This window comes from Chiloscyllium plagiosum, chromosome 30 (genome assembly GCF_004010195.1).
Source record: "Chiloscyllium plagiosum isolate BGI_BamShark_2017 chromosome 30, ASM401019v2, whole genome shotgun sequence".
NCBI lineage: Eukaryota > Metazoa > Chordata > Chondrichthyes > Orectolobiformes > Hemiscylliidae > Chiloscyllium > Chiloscyllium plagiosum.
In genome coordinates, this window is record NC_057739.1 from 34,211,225 (window position 1) to 34,222,841 (window position 11,617).

The window sequence follows — 11,617 nt, forward strand, 5'->3', positions numbered from 1 at the left end:
ATTTTATTATACTAATGCACTTTGTATGGTATGATCTGCCTATACTACATTTTTCACTGTACCTAGGTGCATGTGACAATAATAAATCAAATCAAAAATCAAAAAAAAAAGAGTCTCTACAATTGTGAGGGGAGAAATGAGCCTTTGTTCCTGTTCAGCCTATTAGTTAAGAGGTTCCACTAATGCTTTACTTATTTCATTTTCCCTTGCAACTTATGATGTGGAGGTGCAGATGTTAGAGGGTTGGACAAGGTCAAAAATTGTATTACACCAGGTTATAGTCCAACAGGTTTATTTGAAAACAAAAGCTTTTGGAGCCTTGCTCCTTTTTCAGGTGCTAGTGAGAGAGGGAGACCTTAGACACAGACTTTATAAGTAAAAGATCAAAGGGTCATACAACTGATGCGAATGAATTGAACACACGTAAGATGGTTGTTAAATCTTTAATCAGTTAGACTGGAGGTGCAGGTTTCGATTGAATAATATGCAAATAATTTGAGGTAGCTAACCTGTTGGTTTTATGACCAATCCTCGCTTGGTGTAAGCTTGATAATGATAAAGCTTCCCTTTAACATCTTTCTTTTAAGTCACTGCCCCAAGATAACTTAAGTTTTTATCTGTATAAAAGAGATGACATCTCAGGTCAGACAATGCGTTTTAGGTGTGAAGTCTTGTTTAGAGTCTGTCTGTGTCTCATCCTGGAGTCAGACTGGTTTTATTTCCAAAGTAGGAATGAATAAAATGCCACATTTCTACAGATTGTGTGCATTTTGAACAAAATAGAATGTATCTGCAAATACAAATCTGCGAATGCAAAGTCACCCGATAGATTTATAAGTGTGCACCTATAACCTAGTGCCGTCTGATTTTTGACCTTCCAAATTATGCTTTAAATATGGTGGCTAGAGACAGTCTGTGAACAAATTTTTTGTGTAGAATCGCTCCTTCAGTGACATTGGGTTCCACTTTAGTGACATCATAAATGTAGACAATGGACCATGATAATTACAGCTTTAGAATCTCATAATGCTGTCCACGCCTAAGCTGTGAAACCTGAGTCTTTGCTAAGAGGTAGAGAATTATATTTGTTTTAAATGTATAGATATCTAAATATTTGGCAAGTTTTAATTAGCCAAATACTGTATAAAATCATTATAGTCATTCTCTGACCAACATTTGAAAGAACTATGTGACATCAAATGCGAGAACAACTATTAATTTTCATTGATGCTGATGAGGATAATGTGACAATTCCAGAATGAATGATGCTCATTTAAAATAAGGACAGCAGGAATCTGACAGCTATCAAAAATATACTTTATTAGAAGAACTGCAGAAGAAGCATGAAGTAGTAAAATAATTTGAAATGGAAACTTTTCGTTCTATCTTGCAGACTTGCTTTCCTTGTGGCCTTGCATTTATGAGACTCAGACTAAGAGGATACTGGATGTACACAGTGTGTTTTCTTTTATTTGTGCTCCATCAATGCTCTTATACTTTGGACTTCAAGTACCATCACACAAATTCTCTGGAGGCTTATCTTCAAGATTTGCAAACAAATTATTCGTCTATTACCCATGTTTACAGCATTGGACAATCAGTGGAAGGTGAAGTATTTCTAAACATTTCAAGATGTATAATTGTCCTTTATTAAATGCATCCAATGTCATACCATGTGACTTGGTTTAGAATATCCGATTCTGAAGTATATTGGGGTAGCATTCTATTGAATGGGTTTGCACCTGAAGCCTTCATTTGCCATACTGATAAATGGAAAATGGGTTTCCAGTACTTTATTTATACCAACTGCAGTGAATGGTGGAATACATAGCTCCAAAGTTTTACTACATTCCTGTTGTACTAACTAATAGGCTATACTTAACTCAAAGGGTAAAATGTAGGCATGGAATCAAATTATCATTATAAATCACTCAAGCATTATTCTTACAATCTACAATGTCATTCAGAGTTCTCTGATTGGATCACTACAAAATAATCACTCCACTGTTACTTGTCTGTATGACTTACTATTCATCAGGTCGGGAACTTTTGGCTGTTGCAATTGGAAAATACCCAAGGGAACATCGCATTGGCATTCCTGAGGTTAAATATGTTGGAAATATCCACGGAAATGAGGTAAACTCTGATTTGTTATGAATGTGAGGGCATGTTACAAATGTTATGGGGTTAGACTAAGAGGAAATTCTAATTGGGATTTGCAATAATATCCTTGACTAAAAATAATAAGCATAAATACATGAAGTCTTGCTTGCTGTTTCTTCCTTTAGATAAAAGCAAAGTTCTTCAGTAAAAACAACTCTGACAAAACAATAAATATCATGCTTTTTTAAAATTTGATTGGACTCTTTGGGGACAATTTTCACAGCCTTCACCTGGTGTTAACAGGGACAGTGGCCTTAAAACCAGCTTGCTATCATTATAACTCTGTTAACCCCTACTGACAGCACAACTGACTGAACATTGAAAAGGACCCAGCTACTGTAAGGTATCCAAAGTCTGTTTCCTAAGATATCTTCCCTTTAACATGGAAATTATGGTTCCCATGACTTAACAGAACACTAATTATTATTTCATGCCAGTACTGAGTCTCTGACTAGTTCTGCATGCAGTAGTATTGAAAAGTTCTAACCAATTGTAAATGTTGAATTGTTTTTATGGAGAGGCAGAGCCCACAAAAATAAACAGGGCATCCATCTTCCTAGGACCCCCAATATCCAAGGTGATGATGGCTCCTGCCAGTTCCCAATCCTACCATTTACTTTGCTACCAGCTGCCCACATTTAATTTTGAGGCATCAATCTGTCAAACTGCATCAAGACATAAATTTGGGCCTTGATGCTCAAATGTCAAATTTAATTGATGCTGGAACCTCAAAATAGGCAGCTAGAATGGGCACTCTGCCAGGCCATAACCATGAGTTATAATTGGTTTTCATATCAATTAAAACAAAGTTTTACATTCTATTTTACCTTCTTACTCATTCTCACATGATAAAATGTCTCATACTATCCACACAAGAGGAACATACAACTTACGTGGTAGGTGTCAATATAATACTGATCATGCTATGAATATAATTTTACATTACCATTAAGGCCAATTGGATGAGACCCTGACTCCCAGAACACACACTTGTAGTATTGACTATCCTCATTTTCTTTGCATCACTTTGATTCACATTTTTATTCTTTGACTTCTGTTCTGATGATGAATCACCAACCCGAAATCTTAATCCTGCTTTCTTCCCACCGATGCTGCCAGACCTGCTGCATTTCACCAACTATTTCTGCTTTGCCTTGTTCTTGACTTTTTGGGCAAAGTTATGTGAACGGGCTGTATAAGTTTGACTTGCAGGGAAGTGATGGCTAGGTGGTATTATCACTAGAATATTAATACAGTGACCCACATAATGTTCTGGAAACCTGGGTTCAAGTCTTGCCGTGGTAGATGAAGGAATTTGAATTCAATAAAATATATGGAATTAAGAGTCTAATGATGACCATGAGTAGATAGAGCTGGCACTGGAAAAAGCACAGCAGGTCAGGCAGCATCAGAGGAGCAAGAGACTCGAAATTTTGGGCAGGACCCTTCATCAGAACTGAGGAGGGGTAAGCAGGTTGAGAAATAAATGGGTGGGAGGGGCGGCAGGAGGAAGGGTAGATGGGATGTCAATAGGTGGACTCGGTTCAGTTCAGCAGGTGAAGTCAATGAAACAAGCCGTTGCCTTCATTTAAAACGTCTACTAAATTTAGAGACTAGAATGGAGGAGGACCTTTGGCTTTTCCTATTGCTTAACACTGTATATTGTGCAGCCTCTTGGCAGGGAGTTGCTGCTACATCTAATCGATTACCTGGTCACAAGTTATGGACATGACAAGAACATCACTAGGCTGGTTGGCAGCATGAGAATTCATATTCTGCCCTCCATGAATCCTGATGGGTATGAAACCTCGATTGTTGGAAAGTGTACAGGGACCCATGGACGGTAAAGCTTTATTTATAGTTCCTCTATATACATTTCTTCATTTCCTCCTTACCTCCCTTCTTATGACTGTAGTGCATAGATTTTCAAACTAGAATCTTGTTAATTTCAGGCTATCAAATGGTCAATTATTTCAATAGATATCCAGCTATATAGAGTCATACAGCATGGGAACATACCCTTTGGTCCAACTCATCCGCTCTGACCCGACATCCAATCTGGTCTCATTTGCCAGCACTTGGCCCATATCTCTTTACACCCTTCCTATTCCATACACCCATCTAGATGCCTTTTAAATGTTATAATTATACCCATCTCCATCATTTCCGGAGTCGATGTACTTTTGTCTGTGACTTTGGTTCAGCAGCATAAAATTTAGCCTGTACTGACTGAAAAATTACTGTAATATTGTTATGCCTTTCTTTTTGCAAACTGTACCTTCCACACACCCCCGCAACCATAGTCACACACTGCTGTTTGACGCCTGTTATAGTCTGATTAATCGAGCATCTCTAGAACTAAATAAAATATTGAAAACATTATGTGAAAAAAATATATTGGTAAGTTCATTTTACCTACAGTCAGACCCTTTTGATTCATATTGTGCTGCTTTATAAGTCACTTTTCTTACACATTTGCGGCACTTTTTAAAATATAATTAATCTGTTCACCTCCACTCCTCAGTATAGGTGGATGGGGATAAATACTACATTTCAGATTTGCATAATTCTTGATTCTTTAAAATGGAAGGGTCACTGTACATTTGGCGCATGCTATACATCATCACTGGATACTTGTTAATACACTAACAGGCTGTTTGGATTGTACATTTCTTCATTTAGCTCTGCCAAGTCTTTAACCTCTGTTCTACTGAATGAATAGTCAATAAGGTACTGATCATTATACATTAACGATCTGGACAAAGAAACTGAGGGCATTGTTGCTAAGTTTGCAAATGACAAAAATGACAGTAAGGGCAGGTAATGTTGAGGACATGGGAAGGTTACAAAAGGACTTGGACAGGTTAGGAGAGTCGGCAAAGAAACGACAGATAGAGTACAATGTGAGAAAATGTGAGGTTATGCACTTTGGTAGAGAGAATAGAAGTGTAGTCTATTTTCTAAATGGGGAAAGCTTCAGAAATCTGAAGCACAAAGTGGTTTCTGAGTCTAGTTCAGGACTCTCTTAAGATTAACGCAGATTCAGTTAACAGTTTGGAAGGCAAATGCAATGTTTCAAAAGGACTAGAATACAAGAGCGGAGATGTACTGCTGAGGCTGTATAAGGCTCAGGGCAGACACATTTGGAATATTGTGAGCAGTCTTGGCCCTGTACGTAAGAAAGGACGGTGGGGGGGGGGGGGGGGTCCAGAGGAGGTTTACAAGAATGATCTGGGAATAAAGGGTTTGTCATATGAGGAGCAGTTGAAGACTCTGGGTCTGTACTCGATGTAGTTTAAAAGGATGAGAAGGGATTGCATTGAAACTTACAGAATACCGAGAGGCCTGGATAGTGTGGATGTGGAGAAAATGTTTCCACTAGAAGGAAAGACTAGAACCCGAGGGCATAGCCTCAGAGTGAAGGAACGACCCTTTAGAACTGAGATGAGGAGGAACTTCTTCAGCCAAGGGCGGGTGGTTAATCTGTGGAACTCATTGCTCAGAAAGTCTATGGAGGCCAAGTCACTGACTTGTATTTAAAATAGAAATAGATAGATTGTTGATTTGTAAGGGGATCAAGGATTATGGGGAGAAGACAGGAGAATGGGATTGAGAAAAAAATCAAGTGTGATTGAGTGGTGGTGCAAACTGAATGGACCAAATGGTCTCATTCCATTCCTATATGTTATGGTCTTATTTATGAAAAGAGTGTACCATTTTTAAAAAAAGTCTGATGCACTGCTGAATTAAGTGCACAATGTAAAGTGAAAATCTTTGTAACATTAAACAAAACTTGCTATACTCTTGAGCTGCCAGTGAGTTTCTATACAGTATAAAACACTGTTAAGAAGACAAGATGGTAAGAATAATTGGATCTACATAATAGCTATTGATGGTCTAGGAATATACAGGTAATAAGTAAATAACTCATGGAGAATCACAGGAGTGTTATGGCTCAGTAGAAGCTATTCAGCCTATTACATCTGCATCACCAACAACACAAATTGTTGACTAATTTAGTTCTATTGATTTTTACAATGTAAAAAAGATATACTTATCAATGCATTTGAATTAACCAATCAGTTTCCCTTTAAGAAACTTTCGTTCAATGGACTCACGTAGATATATATTTTATAAAATCATTCTGGTTGCCACAAGGAAGTGTTATTACAGCCTCCATATGCTTTTCTATGTTTACAGATATAACAGTAATAAAGTGGATTTAAACAGAAATTTTCCTGATGCTTTTGGGCAAACAACAGCATCTCTTGAGCCAGAAACTGAGGCAGTGATACAGTGGATTCATAGTGAACCGTTTGTGTTGTCTGCCAGTATTCATGGAGGTGCCATTGTGGCCGCTTATCCATATGATAACAACAATCTAGGTAAGCTTTTAAAATTAGTTTGTATCCCCCAATGCACACTTTGCAACTTGGACATGTCTTGCTTTTCATTTAGGGCTTCAACTAGTGGTAATTTAATCTGAATAGAATTGGGGAAAACATTGAGATTGATGGCTGTGTTGAGCATGCCTGATCTCAATGAACATTACCAATCTTGGGCTTTAGCCATTGTGGTGACTTTTCTAAATTTTGACTTGGCTGCAAAAGTATAATATTCTACTTTTTTTTTAATGATGAAAGATTCCTACAATACTCTGTTTAAATTGGCAGGATGTCACATGATGTTTAATAATCTTAACAGGATGTATCGTTTTCAAATGCTGATACAAACAAACAAATTTAGTTTTTTTTTTCTAATGCCTTGGACCACGTAGTTGCCATCAGCAATTCAACTGGGGATGTTCTCAAAGAATAAAACAAAAGAGTCTTCATCAATAAAGAAGGGTTAAGACTTATTTTGTTTGAACAGCCACCTGTCATTCCAGTCACAAATGCATTAATTGAGTACTGCAATGATGCATTTTGATTTATTTCCATCATTGCAAACAGTTGAGCAAAAGACAAGTACTTAATGATGAAAAAAGCCAAAGAAGAGGACTTAAAAAAAAAGAGGTTTCAAAGAAGACTCGAGATGTTAACTTGTTTTCACCATCAATGCTGCCATATCAGCTTTCTCTAACACTTGCTGTTTTTGAGAACTAAAAATAGCTTATCATGAATATCTAAAATCATATTTAATGAGCAAAAACAACTGCATTATCTATGTGTTCTAAAAGAAACAATAACACGTAATTATGCACCATTTTTCACATTCCAAAATGCTTCACTGCACATGAAGTTATTATTTTAATGCAGGCAAATACAACAGTCAATTTAGGCACAAGATTCAACAAAGAACAATAAGAAAAATAGCCAGTTAATCTCTTTTGATACTGTCAGGTCAGAGTTAATCTTAATAAACTATCCTTTTTCAAATTGTATTGTTGAGATTCTTTATATTCACCAGGTTGGATAGACAGGGTTCCATCCCATCTGATAGACAGCAGACCCAATGTTCACTCTGTGCAAGTTGATGAGTTTTGGGTGGATTAAACCTGAGTTGGCATCATGAACAATGTTGTACTTCCTTAATACTGCAATGAAGCATCAATCTAAATCCTAAACCCATGTCTGAATTGGAGCTGAACTCCTCTTCTAACTCAGAGGTACATGTTACCACTGAGTCAAAGGTGATATTAGTGAATAGTTCATCTGTAGCTGTAGTAAAAGCATGATCTCAATCAAAAGATATTGTTCAATGTAAACAGCCACAAGATAAATGTTGGCAAAATTACTTAAATCCATGTATTTATCTTGCCATTTTTAGGCTACAGATTAGAGTACAACATTGTGGTTTAAAACAAAAAATTTGTTTGTCCTGATTCCAGGTTAATCTTAATGCTTTTCAAAAAGCATCCTATTTTTCATCCAATTTAATCTCAAAAGGTCTCTCATTCAACAAACCCATTTGTCAAAGTATTCCTGAGCAATGGTCACCAATACATAAGGAAAGGGATCTGAGTAAACCTCTAATCCCTTTAAGTGTGACATAGTTTAAGATTTGTCTAAAATATTATATTGGTAGGAGCAAGAATGCTTCAAATATCTGCAGCTCCCTAAAGCCCACAAATATGAAAATCACATCTTCTTTATAACCAGATTAAGTGATTCAATCATAGAATCAAATATACGGAAGGAGCTATTTGGCCATTTGTGCCAGTGCCTAATCTCCAAAAGAGCTACCATTAGTTCCACTCTTTGCAGAAACTATCATTGTGTAATTGGAAGAACCTATACCCAAATAAAAATCTTGGACTTTAACTGATTATCTTGCAAATATTTTACACTTGCTGTTGATTTTGACCAAATATTGTTGCAGTTAACATCAACATCTTTAGATCAGCAGTAGCCTGTTGAGCACCTTGAATATAAAAAAAACTGTTTTACAGGAATTTTTGTACTTTAGTTACGACTTTGTTCTGTCAAATACAAGCCAGGAAAGACTGATAATGGATATGGTTTTGAATGCTAAACAAATTGAATTGTTGCTGGAGCGATGTAAATTTTAAATGATAGCTATTAATTTTTAGTGGTGAACATTCGACAACCAAAGCCCTAGAAAAATGATTAGATTATGTGATTAATGGTGAATGGTGTTACTTTCACATTGGGTGCAGACAGAGAAAATCAGCAATTTGGTGCACATAATATATTAGTCACTGCCTCCAAGGTAGGTTTAAACCCAACGTGATATTACTGTTTGTATATGAAGCAATTACAAGAGTACTCTATGATCTAATGCACATGAGGAAAAAGATTGAAACATTAACCCACAGCCCAACATACTTTGACAAAGCTGAAGACTTTAAGGTGAGATGTCAAAAGGAGCCTGTCATTTCATGTGATGTTGAGGCTAGACATTTCTTGAAAGAGAGAAGAGCATGGGCAGTGATAAATTGCTAAGAAACACACAGCAATAGAACAATAGAAGAAGCCACAAATAGCAACCTCCTGCACCAGGATGGAAAAGCTGACAGTGCTGAGGGATGACCAATGGTTTCTGGATGAACTGATCAGTGCTCTTGAGCATGTGTCAGTTCTGAAGAGTTTGGGTAATTGTTATGAAGGTGTAAGGGTTGCTGTACTATTAAGAGAGTTGAAAGCTAGCAATGACTTGGAGAGACACAGACAGTCCAGAACAAGGTAATAGTGTAATGCCTGGTCAGAACAGATAGCACTGGTTGGGTTACTATGAGACAAAATCAAATAAAATTTCAGCCAATCAGTTTAAATTATGCCCCAAGAGATACCAAACTCCAATCAAGTTTGAATTTGGTATTTGGACAATATTAAAACCAATGAAACAATCCAAAGTTTCGGGCTACAAGAATAACACAGTTTCAACAGTTAGTCAGAGCAGCAAAGAGAACTGCCAAAGAACCAACAGATGGAGGCTGCTAGTAAGAACTCTCTGAGAGGTACCTATCTGGAGAAGGAGTTTGCACAGAAAAAAATCGTTAACACTGACCTGGAGAGCAAATTTACAGAGGAAGATACAAAGAGAAGATTCGACGGCTGGCTGGTTCTGAAATTTGAATTTTTCTGTAAATCTTAATCGGGGGTTTTATTGGACCAGTATTGTAGAAGGGAAGGTAAAAGATAAGTTTAGATAAATGAGTTGTAAATAAATGTTAGTTAATTATTCTCTGTTAGACTTAAAAAAATTAAAGTTATTAATTTTTACTTTAAATAGTGGCTTTTGGGATGGTTCTTTGCCTCTTGAATTTTCACAGAGGGTTTAAATTAGCAGAGGCGTTTACCCTGTGTTGTAACATAATTTTGAATTCTTGTTGGGAAGACATCAAATATGAGAACTTAACATGGAAGCTGAGGCATCACATGACAGAAGGCTCCAAAATGTCCGTCTTTATCAAAGCACATTTTCTATTGAGCCTGATAAAGCAAGACAGCTGAAGCTTTGTACAAATTGGAGCTAGTAGTCTCTGACATTCCTGTTACAGGAGGCATAGTATGTTGACAAGTGTATGCTTATGTTAACAATTAGCAGGTAACATGAGGAAACAAACACTGAAACCAGTGATTGACACAGAAATAGCCATACAGAAGTCAGAATCTGATTTCTGAGATGCCAGACAAAAATGAAGACTTGCATAGAAATTTAACTGAATTGTGTAAAACTATAAGGGACCTAGATAGATAGGAAATTAAACCTTAAGGGGAGGTAGTAGGGTAGTGGAAATGTTATAGTACTAGGAATCCAGAGTCCCCGATTGATGTTCTGGGGACATGAGTTTGAATCTCATCATGGCAGATGGTGAAATTTAAATTCAGTAAAGACCTGGTATTAAAAGATGATCTAATGGTGACCATGTAACCATTACCAATTGTCATAAAAACCCAACAACTTTACTCATATCACGTAGGAAAGAAAATCTGTCATCCTTACCTGGTCTGGCTATATTTGACTCCAGATCCATAGCATTGTGGTTGACTCTTAACTGTCCTCTGAAATCACAAAGGAATTGCCCTAGGAAATCATTCAGTTTAAGGGCAATTAGGGATGGACAATACATGCTGGTCCCGCCAGCAATGTCCACATCCTAAAACCGAATAATAATAGATCACAAGGAGTGGTGTGCGTAGATTGCAAGATAATTGATAGGATTGGAGGGATGTTGAGAAATAATCTTTTCACAAGAAGCTCCTGAAAGAGTAGTAGAATTAGAAACTCCCATTGCATTTAAAAAACACTTGGGACTGGAAACTTGCGTTAGGATGATTAGCTATAATTTAGCTAGCATGGACATAGTGGGACAAATGGCCTGTTTTTGTGGTGTATATATTTATTAGTTGCTATGTAAGGTGACTAAAAGCAAGAAAGTGAAATATTTGTTCAGCCATGACAGGAGTCTAAAATGCAAATGACTTGGAACCTTAGGACTGAATGACTTGCTAAGTGCAATAATATATTTCTAAATGTTTTTATTTGTAGTAAATTAGAATAAAAACAAAAAATGATGCAATGTGGGGGAGACTATTTAGTCCATCATACTTGTGTCAACCCTTTGGCAGAGTAATTAATCCCACTGCCTCACTATTCCCAACTTCCATTTAAGTATTTTCCCTTCAAGTATTTATCCAATTCTCCTATGAAGGTTTTTATTAAACTTTCTTCCACAGCCCATTAAGTTGCCCATTTTGTTTTCTTTACAAATAAATAAAACTTTTATTCTCTTTTTTAACTTTGAGTTATGACTGCACTCTGGTTTCCTTAGGATGTGGTGGAGTTTCTATCCTAAAGATGCATCATTATGCATTCTAAGACCAATCTTCAATAAGTATCTAGAACTAAACAATATTTACCATGCGTCATAAATATGACAAATCATTTGATTATGTTTATCACTATAAGTTAATAGAGGTGTTGAAAGGTTGCATTGACAGTAATGACATGAGATTTATCAAGAACATAGAACATAGAACATAGAAGA

At 36.6% G+C, this 11,617-nt stretch overlaps 1 protein-coding gene across 1 annotated transcript in view; it reads left to right on the forward strand.

Annotated features, from left to right (window-relative positions):
* The first annotated feature begins 1,447 nt into the window (after positions 1-1,447).
* Positions 1,448-11,617, forward strand: part of LOC122564612 (carboxypeptidase M-like) — an 18,876-nt gene continuing 8,706 nt past the window's right edge. Inside the window, exons 1-4 of the mRNA XM_043719701.1 lie at positions 1,448-1,607; positions 2,039-2,136; positions 3,834-4,006; positions 6,364-6,548. Coding sequence (XP_043575636.1) covers positions 1,448-1,607; positions 2,039-2,136; positions 3,834-4,006; positions 6,364-6,548 — 616 coding nt within the window. The remainder of the gene's footprint in view (positions 1,608-2,038; positions 2,137-3,833; positions 4,007-6,363; positions 6,549-11,617) is intronic.